Genomic DNA, 21,256 nt, shown 5'->3' with positions numbered 1-21,256 from the left:
AGTTTCTTTCTTCTGTTGTAGAGTTTGTTTATGGCAGAGGACCACCAGATTGGCTTCCTTTTTCTGGAGGATAACATCTTGGTTCTATTAGGGATAGCATGATCCATGCACTCGTGTAAAGTGCTTATAAAGTGCATTTGTGTAGGATTCGGCAGTCATACCTCTATTATCCGTCTGCACGGGTGTCATGAAGTTTGCCACTTCTGTCTTAAGAAGTGTGAAGTTGGCTTTTGAGAAGTTTTTTACGATGGTTTCCCTAATTGGGGCTGGGGGTGGGATGTGGATGTCTAGGCCGATTAGCTTGTGGCCGGATCTGACCAACGAGGAATTGACCTCTGGTGTGGAACACCGGTTTCCCATGTTGGTAATGACCAGGTCTAGGATATTGCTGCACCTGGTGGGGGTGTGAATAGGTTGATCCAAGGCGTTGGAATTTATGAATTCTATAAAATGTTGAGCAAAAGAGTTGGTACATGAGTAGTTTTCCCAGTTAATGGTGGAGTAGTTGAAATCACCCATTATTAGGGAGTTGGGTTGTACCCTAATACTTTCCAGTGTATCAAGAAATGAGGAGTGTGAATCCTGGGACATGGTGGGGGGTCTGTAGCAAGCTACAATTTGGATTGCGGTCTTGCCCAGAGTTAGTTGCACTTGGATAATCTCGGATGCATTATGCTGTGCAACTAGCCCGGAGGTGTGGATATCCTTAATGAATATGGACACGCCTCCGCCTTTAGTGCTTCTTTCTGGGTTAGGTGGCCGAAAGGTGTGGTATGAATTGAAGCCTGGTAATGCAGGGGTGCTCTCTGGAGCTTTGAACCAGGTCTCTGTCACTGCACCGATGTCAGTGTTCTCCATTTTAAGGAGTGCCTCGAGTGAGTGCATTTTGAGGTTTAGACTTGTAGCACTGATTAGCATTACCCTCAGTTTTTGCTTGCTTGTACCTGTTACGGTGGTGAATTTGTCATTTGAACCTTGCCTAAAAAAGGCACTATAGGGGTGGCAAGAGCCTTAGCCAGTATCCGGAATCCTAAGGGAGACAGGTACAGGCCATCTCTGGCAAAGCATCATGGACTGTCGATCATGTCGTCCAAGGAAGACAAATAATGGATCCCCTTAGAATGACACCAGAAGCTTAGCCAATTGTTGAAGTCAATCATTTTGTCCTTGTACTGTGGTATCATTCTGGGTGATGGCAGGATGCTACTCAGGGTTAGGGTCATACCTGCCTGGGATACAAGATCGGAGAGCTCCTCCATGTCTCTTTTCATGTAGTCCAGGGAGGTACGTCTCAGGTCATTCACACCAACATGGACAATGACAGTGTCACATTTGTACTTATTGTGGAGTGACCTGAGTGCATGTGTTATTTGGCAGATCCTGGCACCTGACAGGCAGCTGACAGTAACTTTCTCCTAGTGAGTGGAACATCAGTGTGCCTGACTGTGCCTGACTATAGAGTCATCTATAATTAGAGTGTTGGGTATGTTGTTATGCCTTATGGGCTGTGGTTGAGTGGCACACTGAGTTTGTGGGTTATGTGTCATTTGGGTTGTGTTGGGGGGTGGAGTTTGCTTGCGTTTATGCTTTGGATGTCCCTGATGCTTTGACAGGTTTTAATTGAGAGCCTCCGCGAATGTAGGTGTGTGTTTTGTTGGATGAGATTTAAGTAGAAAACCCATTCTTGGATGAGATTTAAGTAGAAACACACAGCATGCTTTTCGGAAATGTGGGAACCCCACAGAGACACAGGGAATCCAAGCAAACTCCATACAGGCACTTGACAGAGGTCAGGATCAAACATTGTACTTTGTGCATGAGACGTAAAGACATTAACCATCATGCCAGGTGTGTGTTAGCTTCTTTCTGACAGATGAGGAAAAAAGTACGGTTGTCTCTCCTTACCAGGAGTGTACTTGTTCGCATTTCTTCACTGTTACAGTAACAGCTACTGGAGATTTCTTCACTTTGTTGGCCTGGATACAGGAGACATTTTCCTCTCCTCCAGGACCAGCAAACCCCCTCTCCCTGACCTCAGGGAGATCTAGGTATAAGGGTTGTTGGCCCGCACCATGTTTTCAGGTCTTTTTTACTCCCTCAGTACATGAGCCGTCATACACAGAGCCTCAAGCCAAGAGCACAAGGCACCCAGTCTGCCCCCCCCCCCCCATTGTGTATGGGGACCTGAATTATAAGATAGTAAAGAGGGGATTGTGAGGATTAGGGAAAGGAGGAAGCCCACACCAACCCTTGGTGAGACAGAGGGGAAGGGGGTAGGAAAGAATACTACAGCAGTGACAACACCCTAACATCTTATATTTATGGTCAGCAGACACAGTTGCACCATGTTCGTGTTTCAATGTTGCAGTAATAACATGGAAGTATTCCAAAGCAAAGAAGTGGGTGGTTGGAAATGAGTTATGCTGAAGCCAGAAAACCCTGCAAGACAGCAAAGGCAAATCTGTCCCTAGCAAAAGATGTGCAGGCTGCAGTGCCTATCAAAGGAATGAAAGGTATGATTTAGGACACAGTTAATATCTGTGTTAAGTATGCAGCTTTGTTGACATCACTCAGCAGTCTTGCTCGCTATATATACTCTATGCATATGTATACAAGTACGTATGCATGTGTGTGTGATAACGCCTGTGTGTCTGCGTGTAAAAGTGAGTATTCGGGTCTCCCCTGAAAAGGGGCTTCCAGCCTAGTAGGACTAACCCGGTCAACAAAGGCTAAATAAAAAAATAAAACAAAGCAAATGACCAGATAGTAGCCTATATGATTTCTTTGGTGGGAATCTCCCCCAAGAAAGGCTGTAGTAGCTGCTGTGGCCCTGATGGAATGTCTTATGGTTTGAATAGAGGCCCATTTACCATGGTTCCTGTAACAGAAAACAATACAGTCAGAGATCCACTTGGAAATAGTTTGCTTGCTAACAGGTTTTCTCAGTTTGTTTCCCTGAAAATTACAACTCTTTCTATTTCCAACCCATGCCTTTTCTACCATAAGAGAACACCTCTTAAAGCTAAAACCCTCCACTCTAGCAGAAGATAATCTACTTGCACAATATCTTACCACTGCAGCAGATTTATTATATCCTGTATCATTACATATTAGCTGCTCCAAAACTGAAAGCCAAACCAACACTCTGGAAAACATCATATATTATTCCCCACGAAGATGGAACCTCCGGAGAATTTTCAAACCTATCGCCCCATAGCACTACTATCTCCACTAGCTAAAATACTTGAGAAGTGCAACCACTCCTGACTCCCAAACCACCTAAGCAAATAATCCAATCACATAACACCCAACATGGCTTCAGGCCCAAGCACAGTATCACAACAGCTCTGCTTATCGTCACAAGCAAGATGAACACTGAAAGGAATAAACGAGCCACAGTCTCTGCTGCCTTTCTTGATCTATCTAAAGCATTTGATACTGTTCCTTATTAAAAAAAAACTCATGTCTGAACTTGCCTCAATAAAACGTCTCCAATTCTGTTCTAATATGGTTCCACAACTACCTCTCTGGTAGAATTCAGGCTGTAAAGGGTACCATATATTCCTCCCTTCCTACCCCTTTCAAAGGAGTACGTATCTTAGGAATCCATCCTTGGCCCACTTCTCTGATATATACACCAACTCACTTTACACTGCCTCCAGAGATGATTCAATTATACTGTATGCAGATGACTACTACTATCTGCTCAGCCCCAACTCTCTCTGTGCTCCAAAAAAATCACTCAGGACTCCTCCACCTCCACTGAATTCTTGTTCTCCGTCAACTCCTCCTTAACCCTACTAAAACTAAAGTCATGCTCTTTAACACAAAAATATTCTTGAACAAAATCAGTCCCTTACCATCTTCTCAAAAGACAATACACAACTGGAACCTGTACTTCATACAAGACTACTTGGTGTTATAAGTGATGAAATTAAAATTTGACCATCTGACATATACAATACAAATGCCATCAAAAATTAGGAACTATTACACAGATCCAAAAATTACCTTAAGATTACTAGAAAAAGCTTAACTTTCAGTTACTACCAGCTTTACTATATGCATTCCCCATATTCACTAACCTAAACACAAACTTAAAAGCCAAACTTAACTTGTGTTACAATAAAATAGCAAAATATGCCTCTAACCTTCCTTCCTTCTCTCATCATTGCCTTGCTTTAAAACAAATGAAATTGTTAGAATTCCTAAATCAAGTTATCTTTTCTGAACTAATCACTGCACACACTTCTAAATCAAACAGAAAACTGTCCTGACCTAAAAATTGCACTTTACTAGATCTTAAAAATCTTTTAGGTGAGTAATAGTTTTTTTTTTACTTATCACTAGATCCACAAACTCTTCAGGGGACTTGCTTTATAGTAACTATGTGGTACAATTATGAAATGCCTTACCTCTTCATTTAAGGCTCATCCCCACTTTACATAGCTTCAAACATGAGATTAAAGAATATCTCAAACTCATGGCTTTACTCCTGACATTCCACAGGATAACCCTACTTCTTTATAAGCAACTTGCAATATTTCCCCCTTTCAGTCTTCTATCTATGGCTTGATTATTCCCTAAAAATTACCATATTTTTGTTATACAAAAGACAGTCCTATCTTTTATCTCATCCCACAAATCCTCTCATCCCCCATTGACTACTTTAGCTTATCATTTTCTTTTTCTCCAATCACTTCTCTCTCTAGACAGCAACTTAAATCTTATTTTATTTGTTAGACTACTTCTACTTACAGACCTACTAACTTAACGGTGTAACTTTCTATTCATTTACTACTATTCTATTCTTGGATTACTCTTCAATCAATTTTTGCAACCATATGTATTTCTGAATTTTTGTAATGAAGCTTTAATCTTTCTGCAACTGTATATGTGGAGCTTTTCTTCTCATGCCTCCAATAAAAAGGGTATGCCAGAAATCAAAAGACTTGTCCAGCAAATAAATGTGCCAATCCCAGTCACAGGAATCTGTGGACTCCTGGGGGAAAAGGTCCCCATTTCTTTTTCTATGAGAAAATCCAGTTGCAGGGGTTCCTACAGAGCTGCACTACTTGGATCTCACAATCGGTATGAAATCCAAAACCAATTTGACTAGATCCTGTAGACAAGCTTGCAAAACTGAGAACCAGAAATCCTAGGCTGTAGTAAGCTAAAAGCAGCCTTTTAAGCTTGGCCATTGGCTTGGGTCTGGGTGTGGCACTAGAGGCTCTAAGACCAGGCCTTGGATGGGTGGATGTAGCCTGCTCTCTTGTCCACTGATGACCCCTCTCTAACCCTGGAGATTCTGTCCTCCCTCTCAGAAGACATGGAGCAGGCCTCAGAAGCAAAAAATCTGTAAGTGACACTGGACCCAACAGACACAAGTCCTTCAACCTGTGCGGACATGCAGTCATTTAAACCACTTAAACCCAGTAAAAGTCTGAGGTCCTTTGTTTTCTCTGGCACTAAAGAGAACCAGGAGTAACTACCAGAAATTCTCTGGCTTGATTGCACCTTTTGGATGGTTCAAGACCTCTTTTCATGCTGCACTCATTTGAAGGAGGGAGAAAATCAGGTAATGGAAGAGTGTGTGGCTTGGGACTTTTGTGGATGAGAATCACACAGGCTCTTGGCATTATTGTCCAAATCTACTTGTCCTGTATTAAGATCAGCCACATAGGTAAATGAACAGGATAACGTAACAAACAGGAGCACCATTGGTTCTGAGGCTGTAATCTTACAGGGTTGTCTTACAGCCAAACCTCCACCTGGAGAAATACGACAGTCTTCAGTCTTACAAGTTTTATTCACTGTATTAGTGTTGTCGTCAAAACAATAAAACTTTTTAAGACTGAATACTGGCATCTTATTTCTCCTAGAGGAGGACTGGCTCTGTTAAGACACCCCCATAGATAATTATCAAGAGCACCATAGGCCCTGAGGCTGCAAAGTTATCCTGTTCATCTTAAATTTCATTAGTACTGCTCCTCAAATACTGTGACATTCACGTGGGATAACAATAACAATTTACAGTGGAATACCATTGTTTTTATTCCACATAGGAAACTGGAGAGAAGAACTACCCTCAAGTGCTTCAGACTGGGACAACTGCCCAAGTCCTCGTGATGAGGCTGCCACACAGCCTCCCCAAAGGTGGGCACACTGTATTGCTGGTTATGACAAATATTTTTGTATTTGAGCTAGCATCTACTGAGAGGTTATCACAGCACCACTGGTTTCTATTGGATATCCAAGTTCCCTGAGGCTGTTGGCCACACTAGTACAAATGCGGTTAATCTTAGGCAGCCAAAAGGGAGACACTGAGGAGTCTGAAACCAGCTGTAAAGAACTCCAATGGGGAGTCACAATGTGATTTGTACACTTCTTGGATGGGGAAGCTCAAAGGAAGATAAAGATGACGGACTAAAACCAAACAATATCTACAGATCCTGTCAATGGCTCTCAGATGCTTTGTCGTGCTATCAAAAACACAGTAGCCAAATAAGTAGGTAGAAGGCTATCTTTGGCAGAGACCAACATGGCTGCAGTGGTCAAAGGTGGCACCTGCAGAACAGTGTGTGATGTAATCACTGACGGTGACATTGAAGCCATGCTTGAAACCACAGTTGCTGATAGCAAGCACTCAAATATCAGCATCGACTGGCACTGTACCTCTAAATTGGCCTGAATGTCTCAAAATGTCCAGATTTTTGCCTTATATTTTTTAGTCTACTACTAATAAAATTTGTGATTTTCTGACAAATCTCTAGCAGGACTAATTCATGACATACATTTGAGTTTGACTTCATATCACTCTGAAAATGCATGCTGATGCAAAATCTACTGTTCTAGCAGCTTTCTAAGTTTATAATGTCACTATTTAAAATTTGTCTCTGATTTTGGGCCTTTGCCCCCCCCCCCCCTCATTTACCCATCCCAGTTCCATGAAGAAAGAATACAGTTTTCTGTGTTGCCGGTACAGCACATTTTCACCTCTCTCACAATCTGAGCCTAATGTTACTGAGGAACTATGAACAGAATGGAATTTAAAAGACCTGGTGAATGATGGTCTAGATGGTATGAAGCTTGTAAGCTTCACTTCAGAGAGGATACAACATCTTGCTTAATCAGGCTTGAAGATGGGGCATCTATTAACATAACTGACAGTTCTGAGATGCCACAGTAAGAAGCAGTAAGAGGGCCAGAAAAATACTCTAATCAAGATTTCTTCTGCAAAGTTACAGAAGGGTTCTTGGAAGAGTAAGACTGCTCTAAGAGCACTCTATCTTGTTAGGATTTTCAGCACTTTTCCGTTAACGGGGCAGCAGGCAAAATGTGTGGCTGATGTCAAGTCCGTGCTACTTATTTCTTTTAGCAATACTTACAGGATGTTCCTAGCTTATATTTTTCGCATTTTACATATTTGTTTGTGTAACTTTTAAATGTAGGGTTTCAGCTTGTCATGTGTGTGTTTAAGAGAACTAGGTCATGCATGTGAAACGTGCCTTATTTGTAGTACAATAAGCTTATGCTAATAATGACTGTGGAGGTCTCAGTCAGACTCCCTCTTTATGGTGCTTGATTTTTAGATTTACATTTCGAAACAGTTGCTGATGGTGACAATACGATTAGAAGAGCTGCTTGTAATTTTTACCCATCTATAGTTACACTAAACAAGGCTAAGGCATCGATGCGAGTTTAAAATGTGGGTTTCTTCATGGTAGATCACACACGCTTCAAAAACATACGTCTTAGGTTGAAATTTAAATTGTCTTCAAAAGGTTTGTTGTTATTGATACAAACGCACAAGTGTTGACCAGTGGTATTCTGCCATCCCATCCACAGTTTGTCTCGGAAGTCGTGTCACATGGCATTTACTTTGTTTACCATGGTATTGTTTTCTTTAGTTTTACAGAATTTTAACCTTTTAATATGTATTTTTTGGGGGGTGGTTACTCTGGGCAGTCAAAACTGACAAGTAAATAAAAGGTAAGTGCATTTTAAAGCAAAGAGAGCGATCCGCATTCCATTCAACACTGTTTGAAAAGAATAATTAGAAATGACTTGACATCAACCACACATTTTACCTGCTGCCCCATTAATGGAAAAGTAGCAGATTTTCTGCCTAAGTCTTGATTTATCCTCATCTTTGACTCTGGTAGAGTCCAAACATCCTGACCTCACCTTTGGCACTGAGAAGGGAAGCAGCAGAAAGGGAAACCTCTCCTAATATTGAGCCCTTCCCTAGGAAGCAAGTCCTTCAACTTCAGAAATGTCTTGTAAACAACACAACTGAGTTAAAGCTGATCTGGCCCAAGGCAGATTACCTGGAGTATGTGCTTGCCTTGCAGTGGTATTTTAAGACTGCATTTGTCTCGTTTCTTAAGTCTTGCTGTTCTGTCCATGACAATACCATTAGAAACATAGCCACTAAACATTAACACTAAGCATCAACAAAATACTGCAGCACAATACAACGCAGTTAAAACCAAAAGAACTGGGCAATAACTGAAATATTGAGAACCAGAGATATAAAGCCGGCTAAAGTTATTTTCTTATGGTTTAACAGCATCAATAAACAGAAACAGGCAGTGGTGAAACAGAGCTAGGTAAACTGACCTTGTGTTGCAGAAATGCTGAGGATTAGGAAAAGAAAATAAAACTACAAAATTCAAGAAAAAGGGAGAGTGATCTGAAAACTGAAGGGATCAGAAGAAAAAGGACAAATGATCAAAAGTAAGAGGAGAAAACACCATTTCTGAAGAAGTTTTTCCACAGAAAAGCAAAGCGCATGAGAGTTAGTATCCATTCCTCTCTAAGAAACATTGTCAAGCTGCAAGAGAGATCTAGAAAAGTAGTCAGTTTGCACTGCACTATGGGTAAGAAGAGAGTCAGAGGTCATGAAAGTTTAAGATACCAAGCTATTCAAGTCTTCCAGCCTTAGTCCTACTGGTTGAAGATGATGAACCCGATCATTTCGGATCAGATGTCACTTACAAACAAAATGGAGAGCATTCCCAAACCAAGATTCCAAGCAGGAATTAAAAGGGCAATCTGTAAATAAACCAACTTTACTGGTAAGCATAAAAAAAACATTATTTCCTTTACAAACAGAGGAACTTTGAGGCAATCTAGAAATTATGCATAACTTCCATGACTGGCAAACATTTATGAGCTCAAATGGTACGGCAATATTGATGCCACCAACACATCTAGCAGAGAGAAATGCGAGATGCTGCGCATATCTACCCGACACAACAGAATATGTATGCTAAAGATCACATTTAAATTTCATCCCCCCCTCCCCCAAGAATACCAACGGGAACTACACAAGGGTGTTAGCTCTACAGTTAAACATAAAGAAGCCTCTTATTCTACTTTTTAATATCATTTGCCCCAATCACTTACTAAACAGCTTCTCTTGGTATAAACTGATGTGACAAACTAATCCACATAATCCAGACTTTTCCTAATCCAACAATAATATTCAAAGTTCATCCTGTGGGATCCAGAGATGTTCTCAGCATGTAGTTTTTTTTTTCTCTATAGTATGTCCTGGTACACTCAACACTTGAGGTGCCCAAAGGACATCCTCATATGGTGCCAAACCCACATCAGCTGGCTCTTCTCAAAACAAAGGAACAGTAGCTTTACTCCACAATCATCCCTGAATGCAAAACTCTTCACTACATCAAAGCTGGAATCCAGCTACCCTGCAAAGGAACCTCATTTTTGTTGCTGGCATCAATATAATCTTTCTCAGTTACTACCCAAATTAAATGTCCATAGGTAAGGATGACTAAACGTCACAACTTTCACTTTATCACCACAGTCCAGTGCAGCAGTAGTGCCACAAGTGCACCTATCCACTGGTCAGTCTACCAACCTCCTCCATATCACCACATAAGTAAGACTCTTAAGTTATTTAACTTGTCTATTTGAGATCCCCCCACCCCCTTTCTACAAAGGGCAAACCATCAGTTTGTGAGAAAACTATGACAGCTAACTCTTAGAAGATTTTTTATCACAATCACTTCAACATAGCAAACATTGCAGATTAACAAGGTATCACCACCATATGACAACAGGAAAGATGTTACCTTCATACTCCAAAACAAAATTCCTTCAAAACATTAGGAAGCACTCCTATTCATGAAACTAATAAACAGATGTTAAGACTTGACACATTCCTGGTGGAGTCCTATGGCCCCTAAAAGTATCCGATTTCATGGTGAAAATGGAAACTCAACTTTCACAAGTCAAATGTAGGGACCAAACAGCATGAAGAAAGTGTTCTCAGACCCTACAGTGTTACAGCACTTGCCATAAGACATTCTGGGGTATGTCGTTATATGCCTTATCCAGGTCCACAAAACATATGGAGACACTAATAGTAAACACCCGTGACTCTTCCATCACCTATGCAAGGAAAAAGTTGATTCACTGTTACATGTCTAGCACAGAACCTGCAATCCCTTCTGAATCAGCCTCTCGACTATTGGGTAAAAGTCAACCTTCCTTCACTGTGGCATATTACTTTCCAAGAAAGCAGAGACTGTGATCTCTCTCTAACTATAGCGTATCATCTAGCCCCCACTTTTTTTAAAAAAAGAGGCCCATTACCCCAGTTTGGCAAAGCTGCAGGTATTGCCCCAGCCTTCTAGGCAAGAGAGAAAAGATGTGTTAACTATAACACCCTAACAATGTCCTCAGCACTTCAGCAGTTCCAACCAGATTTCATCCATTCCCGCAGCCTTGTCATAGCAGATCTATTTAATCACTGCAGTAACATCACCTATTGAAAATAATCCAGTTACACAATCTGCCTAAAATACTACCACCTCAGATGAAGGAAAATCCATGGGATTTCGCTGTCCCTCAAATAGCAATTCCTTCTCTCAATGTCTGTAGACAAAGTCAGTGCTCGTCTCCCCTTCCCCAACATAAAGCTAGGCAGCATCCCAGCTCCAGTTCCTAAGTTGCCAGATGTGGTTTACCACAATCACTGAGAGGCCATGCAAAAGTCATTCTCCTTGGCCTTACCAAGCCTATCCCAAACCCACTCTCGCAATGCATTCCTTCCGTGTTATTTATTATTTAAATGTGGAACAATCAACACAAGCAATCCATGTACAAAATGCCCATTCCTTTAACCTGAAGGTTTCACCCACCAGCAAGTTCCAAAGATGACTATTCGGGCAAATGCTAAATTTTTTGTGACAGCTCCGTGACTCCTCCTCAACTACTATGGTCATGAACACAGTCCATTCAGACTGCATGCACTCACATAGATGAGGGAGGCCTTTCTGGAAGAGGTAATACAACTCATCCCACACAGAAGCATCCTCACATTTCTTTCCGTCTCACAGACGGAGGTAATACATTAAAAAAAATAGCACATCATTATATTTTACCTGAAAAAAATCATCACAACATTAGGCTAAATTAATACAGAAACAAATATAAGAAAAAAAAAATCACCTCTGCATCCTCCTCAAGTTGCAGCTGCTTAGCGATAGCTTCATCATCTCGTGTGAGATCATTTACATCTGTGACCTAAAATGCAAGCAAAAAAGTTTTGAGTTTTCATAAAATAAATGGTCAGTTCAGTAAACAGAGATATGTACTACGATCTTCAAGTTCATAGGTTCATACTAGGCTATCTGCCCTAGGGCATTTATAAGCCTAGCCAGTGTGTGTTTGGCTTTCGCCACCCATTTTAAATTAATTTTGCTATGCCCTTTTTCGGGGTTAGTATACTGTGCCTCTAACAGTGACACAGAAGCGATACCCGGGGTAAACCTACGATCTCCCATCCACTCATCAAGATTCCTCTTGAAGAGAGTCAATGAGGGACACTGCCTAACCTGGACTGGGATTTTATTCCAGAGTGAAGGGAGCCTGTGGGTTATGAATATGTCCCTCCAGCATGTCCTATTTATTTCAGTGCTGAGGTTCAAGTCTCTCGAGCGCGTAGCTCGATGGGATTTGGATTTTCTGAGGTGCAGCATGTCCATTAATTCCGGGTTGGACATGGCTTTATACGTCAGGCACAGATTGCCTCTGAGCAGGCGGTATGCCACTGAGTAGAGCTGGAGTTTCTTTAACCGGGAAGCATATGGCATCTGTTTGAGCCCTTTGATCCTCTTGGTGAGGTACTTTTGGGGTCTTTCCAGTTGCTGCAGGTGTCTGGTAAGGTACATCCCAAAAGGGGCATTGTACTCAATTATGGTCCTGATGAGGGATGAGTAAAGAGGCAAGTTGACCTCCCCTGATCTAGATGTGAATCCCTTCATGATTAGGTGGGCTATATAAAATGTTTTTCTAACCACTTTGGCCACGTAGTTGTCAAATGAGAGATTGCTATCAACTTGGGTCCCCAGGTCCCTAATTACTTCTTCTGTACTTAATGGATTACCACCTATGTGGTAATTTGTGGGCACTTTGTTTTTGCCAAAGGGGATGACTATACACTTTTTGGCGTTTAGCTTGAGGTCATGGCTCTGGCACCAGTTGTCTATTTCTATGAGGCCCTTTTGGAGGATGCTTGTGTTGGCTGGAGAGTCGATTATGGCGCCCAGTTTGCAGTCATCTGCGAACTTGGTCAGCCATAGTCCTTCCGTGTTGGCCTGTACCTCCGAGAAATATATACCGAAAGAGAGGTCCCAGGATTGAGCCTTGTGGGACGCCACTTGTAACTGGTTTGGAGTCTGACATGGCTCCAGCAATTCTAACCATGTGGGTTCTGTCCTTGAGCCAGTTTGCAACCCACCTAGTGACATAGGGGTTTATATTTAAACTGGTGAGCTTATCTATAATGCCTGAGTGGGGTACTGTATCGAAGGCTTTTGCGAGGTCCAGGTAGGCTGTGTGGACCACCTTCCCCTCGTTAATGGCCTTGGTGACTGTTTCATATATATGTTTTCAAAGAACTGTTAAAGTTCAGAAGGTATAACTTTCCCAGTTCTGCAGCAGTTAAGTGAAATTTACTACAGCAATAGAAAAATAACTTTTTTAAGCCGATGGTGTTTAATGTAGTCAGCCCAGTGGAACAGAGTAATAAAGCCTGGAATACAGCCCCAGTGATTAGAGTTCAAACAGCATCTTGGAAACTTGACAGAGCTGGCAAGAAGGGTAGGTATGCCTGTCTGTCTGTGTAGGGAGCCGCATAGTTCAACAGTCAGACATCCCCAGCATGTCAGACTACAATATAAAGCTTTAACCAGTAAAGAACAGGCCAACAGCACAACTATCAGAATGCACTCCCCATGCCTTTATTTTCTGCTGGCCAGGAAACAAGCAGCAGACAATATCATTCATAAATATTCCTACTGCAGGCCAAGGAAGCACTGAACTAAAAGCTATGTATGCAAATGACACACAATCATTTCAATTATTACTTATGCAAACAGAATGAAATGCATAGTGTTCCAACCACTTCTCATAGTTACTGAATTATCAAACCACAACACACATGTTATGGTCTTATTTTTTCTGACAGAAAGAGGCATACAGTAGAAGAGAGGCCCAAGAACAGACACAATGGCTACTGATGTGGTGTTGGCATCATCATGTCCAGTTTTTCCATTTTTACAGGGGGGGGGGGACAGTTGCATCAACACAGAATGGTTGTGTAAGAACTTACTATAACAATAGACATCCTTCTCTTCTCTGTTGCAGTATTCTTTACATGAGGGAATTGCCTGCCCAGGCCAGTATACCAAAATCTTTTACTACCATGAGGTGCGCAGTACATCTGACATAGGTGGCTATTGGACGTAGGACATAAAAGTGATGTAAGCCTACAACATCATCAGAACTAAACCTCCAGGCAGAGAGAGAATCCAGGGGATAGAGAGAAAGTACATCCAAAAACAGAAGGAAGCGGGGAAGGAGGGTGGGATAGAATACTGCAACAGAGAAGAGAAGGACATATATTGTTATGGTAAGTTCTTGTACAACTGTTCTATGTCCTTCTGTTCATCTGTTGCAGTATTCTTTACATGAGGGAGAATACTAAAGCTCATGCAGAAAGGGAGGTGGAGGAAGTGGAATAATTTTCCAGGAAACCTTGAAAAATGGCTCTGGCAAATCCAGCACTGGATCTGAAAACAGAATCCAGTTTGTAGTGTTTGGTGAAAGTGTGGACAGAGGTCCAAGTGGCTGCTTCTAGAATAGAGTTGATGTCTAGCCCTTGAGGAAAAGTTCCGAAGGAGGGCACTGCTCTTGCAGAGTGAGCTTTAATAGAGCAGGGAAGGGGTTTTCCATGGTAGGCATAGCAGAAAGAGATGGATCCGGAGATCCAGTTGGAGACTGTTTGGATACAGGCAATCCCAGAGCCCTAGGGTGGAAAGACACAAATAGTTGGTCTGATGTTCTTAAATATTTAGTTACTGTGAAGCTAAAGCCCAAGTTGTCTGTGCAAATCAGACTGGCAACTGAATGTCCTGGTTTAAGGACAACTCATTAATTACTTTTGGCATGAAAGAAGGGTTGGTGCAAAGGGAGACAATGTCACTGTGAAAGACCAAGAAGGGAGAAGAAGCCATCAGGGCCTGGAGCTCAGAGACCCATCTTGCAGAGGTTATGGCCACCAGGAGAACAGTTTTCCAGGTGCAGTGTTTGGGGGAGCTAGAGGAGGTTGGCTCGAGAGGCTCTAGGGTCAGTTTATCTAGCACAGTTAACATCCTGGGGGGCACAGGTCTCCTAGGAGGTCCAATGTGGAGGATGCCTTTGAGGAACTGTTTGGCCTCAAATCTGGCAGCTAAAGGAGGTGAAAGGGGCAGACATGCAGATAGCTGACAAATAACTGAAGAGTAAGCTAAGCCAACATTGAGCAAGTCACAGGTATGAAAGAACCAAAGACAGATCCACCATAAACAGGTCCAGGTTTCTAGCAAGACACCAAACAGAAAATTTCTTCCATTTTGAAGGGTAAAATGTTTCCTAGCCTCCTGCCCGACTTTAAGCATGTCCTCAGAGAAAAGGTATCTACAGGGTATCAGGGCTCTATTACCCACAGGGTCGGATGAAGAGTTTCCAGGTGTGGGTGGATGACGGAACCCTTGTTCTGTGTGATCAAGTCCACTCTGTGAGGTAACTTGTGATGACTGCCTTTGACTAGGTGCAGAAGAAGGGGGAACCAATGCTGTCTTGGCCAATAGGAAGTCACCAGCAAGATTTTTGCTCTGTCCTGTTGAATCTCCAAGCAGGATTTTTGGAATGAGTGGTAGGGGAAGGAATGCATAAAGAAACTTCCCATTCAATGAAATTGATAGGGCATCCACTTTCCATGCTGGAGGATGTGGTTCTCTGGCACAAAATGTTGGAAGTTGTTTGTTCAGAGGGGAAGCAAATAAGTCTATTTGAGGAATACCCCACTGCTGGACTAAGTCAAGGACATATCCCTGTGAAGGATTCCATTCGAGGGCCTGTGTTGTGGAACTGCTCAGTGTACCTGCCACAGAGTTTTGATTGGAAGGGATATAGACCCCCTGTAGAGAAATTTGAAGATTTCATGCTAGTTCCCACATTGTAAGGATAATCTGCATTGGAGGTAGGATCCCCCCCCCCCCGACTTGTTTACATACCACAGAACAGTCATATTGCTGCATTTGCAGCCATCCTGGCTTCAGGAGGGGTTAAAAGGACTGAAAGGGTAGGATCAGTGCCTTCATCTCCTTTACATTTATGTGGGCCTTCCCCAGGGAAGGGGTGTAATGTCCTTGAACCGTGTGTGGGTGTAAAGCTGCCCCCAACCTGTATCCAAAGTGTCTGTGTACAGGTCCTGAGTTGGAGTGAATGGGGAGTGTCCTGGATTTATGGACAGTTGCTGGATCCACCACTGGAGCTCCTTTTTGAGACAAGGTAGTAGTGGCATGGGAAATTCCAGTAGGTGGGCATGTTGAGTCCCACATGGATTTCACTAACCACTGGAATTTCCTCATGTAGAGCCTTGCTAGGGGTAGCATAGGAATGGTGGAGGGGATCAGTCCTAGGATTCTGAGAAATGTTCTTGATGGCAAATAGTTTAGGGGAAGGGTCTCCGAGAAAGTTTGACAGAACTCCTGAGCCTTTTGGACTGGGAGAGATGCTATCATTTTGTCTGTCTGGAATCTGCACCCTAGAAAGGTATGATCTTATGAGATGAGGACAGATATTTGTTGAAGTTGATGGCGAATCCTAGATGTTGCAGGATGGACATGGATGAGTGGAGACTGCTCTTGTGCTCAAGGTGTTGACCTGGAACAGGAGATTGTCCAGGTAAGTGAAGATGTGAATGCCTTGGAGTCTGCAGAAAGCTACCACTGGCGCTAAACATTTTATGAAGACTCTTGGAGCTGTAGAAAGACTAAAAGGCAAGGCAGAGAATTAAAAGTGCAAATATCCGACAGAGAAATGCAGAATTTCCTGAATTTGGGATGAATGGGAATATGTAGGTAGGCATTCTTGATGTCTATGGATGCCTGGAAGGAGTGTGGGAGGCTCAGATGGAAGAGGTTCTGAAGAATTAGCATTTTGAAGGAATGTAAATTTAGAAAGGTGTCAAGATAAGAGAGGTCTAGGATAAGTCTCCAGGACCCTTCCTTTTTGGGAACCAGAAACATGTCTGAATAAAAGTGTGTTCCTTTTTAGGTGGTGGGCACAGGTTGTACTGTACTCTGTTCTAACAGGTTTTCCAATAACTGGGGGGAAAAGAGGTTTCTGGTTTGTTGGAGGTTGAGGAATACCCCTGAAGGGAGTCACACTGTGCTAAACCATAAAGTATTCATATCTGATGATGCTCATGATGCAAGCGTCTTGAATTATGTATTCCTAGTCGGAAAGGGACAGGGGTAGGCATAGGTAGATGCGGGTATTGCAAGGTAGTCCTGAGGAAACAGGAGGAGGAGCCTGTTCTATCAGGAAAGGGCTGATCAGCCACATGAGAAGCAGCTGAAGATTCTGTGAAATGATGTAGTTTCTTGCGCCCCTTGGAGGGCTTGGGTTGGGGGGACCAAGATTGCCTATGGAAAACCTGTTTTCCAGGATAGTGTCTGTGAAATTTAGGAATTGGAGAGACCAGAATATGTTTGAGGTTTTTCATCCCCTTGTTCTTTTCCTGCAAGGACTTGAAAAGTTCAACAGATGGTTTACCAAATAAGGTGAAGCTGTCAAGGGAAGCATCCATGAGCTTTGCCTTGATGTCCTCAGGAGGGGATTGTATCCTCAACCAGGTGAACCTTCTCAATGGATGAGGATGAAGCTGCAGCTTTGGAGGTAGCCTCAACTGCATCATAGCTGCATTTGAGAGAGTGTCAGGCCACCTGAGAGGATGCAGCAGTAAGGGAAGATGCCAAGGCTTTATTCCCTGAATATGGCATGTCAGACACTATCTTAGACAATTTAGCCACGGGTTCCATGGTGTACTTATTCATGTGGGTCTGCTAACTCAAAACCTGAAATTGTTGAGGTGTTGTCAACTGTCCTGGTCTACTGTCCTTGTCCGAAGCAAGAAAAAAAAGAGGAAGGAAGGGATCTCGAGGCCTTGTCAGAGGCTACAGAGATGACAGAGGGGTCTGTCACAGGGACTTTAAAAATGAAATTACAGTCCTGAGGCATTTTAATATCTATCTGGCTTCTTAGGGGCCGGAGGCGGAGAGTCAGGATATAGGAACACAGATGCAAAGGCATCCAAACAGGCAGGGATAACCAGAGCTATAACTGAAGAACTAGCAGTCTCCACCTGGAGAAGGTCACATTATCTCTATTGGACCTCAGCCATTTGACAGCTGTCCCACTTAAAGTGGTCTCTCATCTTAGAGAAGGTTTCACCAAAAGAAATCTCCTCCAAAGGGCAGTCTGTCCCAATGGAGTCTTCCTCTGGGATAGCATAGTCCAAGGCGGAAGGGATTTGAGAGGACTAGGCTAGTGTCGTTGTCCTCATCGAAGAAGAATCTTCCTCTGAAGTAGCTTGTGCTCTGACCCTCTTTTGGGGGAGGTAGGCCAGGAGAAAGTTGGGAACTGGAGGCAGGTCTCAAGGCAATGAAGGCCTTAAGTCCTGGGCAAAATTTTGCCACACTTTTTGAGGGTCTGGTGAAGGTGAGGAATGTTTGGTTTTCTGTTTTTTTCTTTACAGCAGTGACCATCCAATGTAGAGGGATGACCGGACATAGGCCTACACTCTAGAAAATCCAATTCATCATCTTCCCTCACTACAATCTGAGTGAGTCCTTTAGGGCCTTCCGACACTGAACCTTGGTTCCCCCTGGACATTGGGACCCAAGGTCTGTGAGGCCTCTCTGGACATGCTGGCATCCAGTTATAAGACTGTAAAACTGGCTCAGTCTGCGGATCCAGATTCAAAATGGAGCATGTCTCCTGGCTATCATGCACCTCAGGAGAGATGTCTGATGTCCACAGAGCGCAGCTTCCACTTCGGGCCTAGGTCTTTGGCCTTCCACTTAGTAAGCTTGGTCGGTGGTTCAAAGGAACCCTCCATCACGCTTTTAGCTAAAAGTTTCAGACACTGGTTCTCTAAATAAATAGGATGGGACAAAAGTCAGCTACGAAGTGTTTTAGACATGAATGATTGACAGATCAAACAGTTTTCATGGTTGTGGTGAGGCCCAAGACAAAACAGACACTGAGATTAGCTGTCCCCTGTGTGGAATCTGTCTTCCACACTCACACGTCCCCTTCTTGGCAGACATTAACTCTAACAAAGAAAAAAAAAAACACAGCATCAAAAGACAAAAAAGTTCCCCAACGGGGCACTTACCTTTACTGAAGAAAACTATTCCAGCAGAAGAGCAACATCTGGGACTGGCGATTCGACTAGCAGCAAAGTAGGACGGAGAATGGTGCACACATACATCACTTATGGCCTACATCAGACAGAAGCCTACGTCAGCACCTCATGGTAGTAAAAGACTTTGGTATACTGGCCAACGTTGAGTCGCCTGGGCAGGCAATTCCCTCATGTAAAGAATACAGATGAATAGAAGGGAGGCTGCCATAATGGTTAAGGTGTTTACAGACGCAAGGTGCAGGGTTTGATTCTAATGTGAGGTAATTGGCTTGGCTTAAAAATGGCCCACAAGGGCAGTTAGCCTAGTACTAATTTATTTATAAGGACATCAGTCACTATGACCAAATCATCTAGAGTCAATGCTCATGGAGGAATAAAGTTCTGACTATGATCACAGTCTGATGAGCAGCTTGGGCATGTAAGGAGATGGGAAGGAGATGGTAGGAAGGAGTGGCAAATGCCATCTCATCTACTCTGCAGGGTGAGACGGATTCATAGTCCAATGGCTGTTAAATCTTACCCAAGTGAAGGCTTGCAGGTATAACAACCATAACTGGAGATTTCAGCTTCATCTACTGAGCAGGAGAAGGCAGCTTTCAATAGCACATGGTTGAGAGAACACGCATGCAGGGGTAGGAGACAGTAGGCCTTGTGGTAATGCAAACATTTACAGTGGCCACAAAGAGGTGAAGCTGAAGTTTTAATCAGACTCCCTCATCACTACCTGAAAGATTACCATTGCAACTAGGGAATAAATAGGACAACTGATCAGGTAAAGCTGATGGTCAGACAGTGAAGAGGTAAAATCATTTAAACTCCCTGGTCAGCCTCAGTAAGAAGCGGAGATTGCTCATAAAATTCTATAGCTATGTCAAGAATCTCAATGGCAACACTCAGATCTGCTCTGAAGCACAATGGAACTGAATATACAGAACCAACTGATATTGCCAGAATCCTGGCAGATAGGTTCAGTGCTAACTTTACCCCCACCTCACCCCTAAAGGGCCCATCTCTATAACGGAAGAATGCAAAGTTCCTGTAATCACGGCTGCACAAGTAAAAACCACATTCTCCAAAGCCAAGAACACAGCATCCATGGGACCTGACAACATCCCTGGCTGCGTTCTACATGAACTGGCACCCCACCTAAGTACTATGTTCAATCATAGCCTCACCTCAGGCTTTGTGCCCACTGAATGGCACACAGCAACGGTTATCCCACTCCACAAAGGGGGAGCCACCACGGACCCCAGGAACTACCGCCCCATTAGCCTAATGAGCATGGTCTGCAAGGCCATGGAACGTATCATCATGGAACTTATAAACAAAGACACTGGTAATCTCCAAACTCTGGACCCCACCCAGTTCGGGTTTGTAAAAGGCAGATCATGTCTTCTAAACGCGACTGACTTCTTTGAAGCAGTCACCAAAGCCGTAGACGAGGGTAAGGTGGTTCACACAGCCTATCTAGATCTCGCCAAGGCTTCTGACACCACCCCCCACTGGCATTATAGATAAACTCACTAAACTAGGCATAAATCCCTATGTCACAAGATGGTTTGCCAACTGACTCATTGACAGAACCCACACTGTGAAAGTAGCAGACTCCAAATCAGACTTCAGACCAGTGATAAGTGGAGTACCACAGGGTTCAGTCCTGGGTCCTCTCCTGTTTGGTATCTACTTTTCTAAGTACAGGCTAACACAGAAGGTCTTTGGCTAATGAAGTTCGCAGATGACTGCAAACAAGGAGCCATAATTAAAACTCCTAACGATGTGGACATCCTACAAAAGGGCCTCACTGAGACAGATGCCTGTTATAAAAGCCATGGCCTCAAGCTCAATGCCAAAAAGTGCACTGCCATCCTCTTTGGTAAAAACTCTGTACCCATAAGCTACCACATAGGTGGTAGTCTACTTAACACCGAACGTGTGATAAGAGACCTTGGGACACAGGTGGATAGTAGTCCCTCCTTTGATAATCACATTGCCACAGTAGTCAGGAAATCCTTCTACGTGGCACACACCTCAACACAAAAAGTTTCTCATCCAGGAAAAAAAAAGAGGTCATTGTTCCCCTCTACTCGTCACTCATTAGACCTATTATAAAGTACAATGCCCCTTTTGGTATCTACCTCACAAGACATCTACAACTGGAAAGACCACAGAAATACCTCACAAATAGGATTACCGGCCTCAAACAGATGCCCTATGCAGACAGTCTCAAAAACTCTAGCTTTACTCAGTCGCATATTGCCTACTCAGAGGCAATCTCTGCCTAACATACAAAGCTATGTCAAACCCAGAGCTGTTGGACATGCTCCACTTAAAGAAATCCCAATCCCTCCGAGCTACACACTCTACAGACCTAAACCTTGTCACCACAATAAACAGAACATGCTAGAGGGATAGATTCCTGTCACAGAGACTTCCCATACTCTGTAACAAACTACCTATCTATAT

General features: G+C 43.1%; 1 protein-coding gene across 1 annotated transcript in view; it reads right to left on the bottom strand.

Annotated features, from left to right (window-relative positions):
• The window catches only part of RFC1 (replication factor C subunit 1), a 1,497,679-nt gene that overhangs the window by 1,114,652 nt on the left and 361,771 nt on the right, over positions 1–21,256 (bottom strand). The window contains exon 4 of the mRNA XM_044063570.1: positions 11,485–11,559. Coding sequence (XP_043919505.1) covers positions 11,485–11,559 — 75 coding nt within the window. The remainder of the gene's footprint in view (positions 1–11,484; positions 11,560–21,256) is intronic.

The sequence above is a fragment of the Protopterus annectens genome, chromosome 2.part1 (genome assembly GCF_019279795.1).
Source record: "Protopterus annectens isolate FY-2018-M chromosome 2.part1, PAN1.0, whole genome shotgun sequence".
NCBI classification, from domain to species: Eukaryota; Metazoa; Chordata; order Ceratodontiformes; family Protopteridae; genus Protopterus; species Protopterus annectens.
This window is presented reverse-complemented; position numbering and strand designations above follow the sequence as displayed.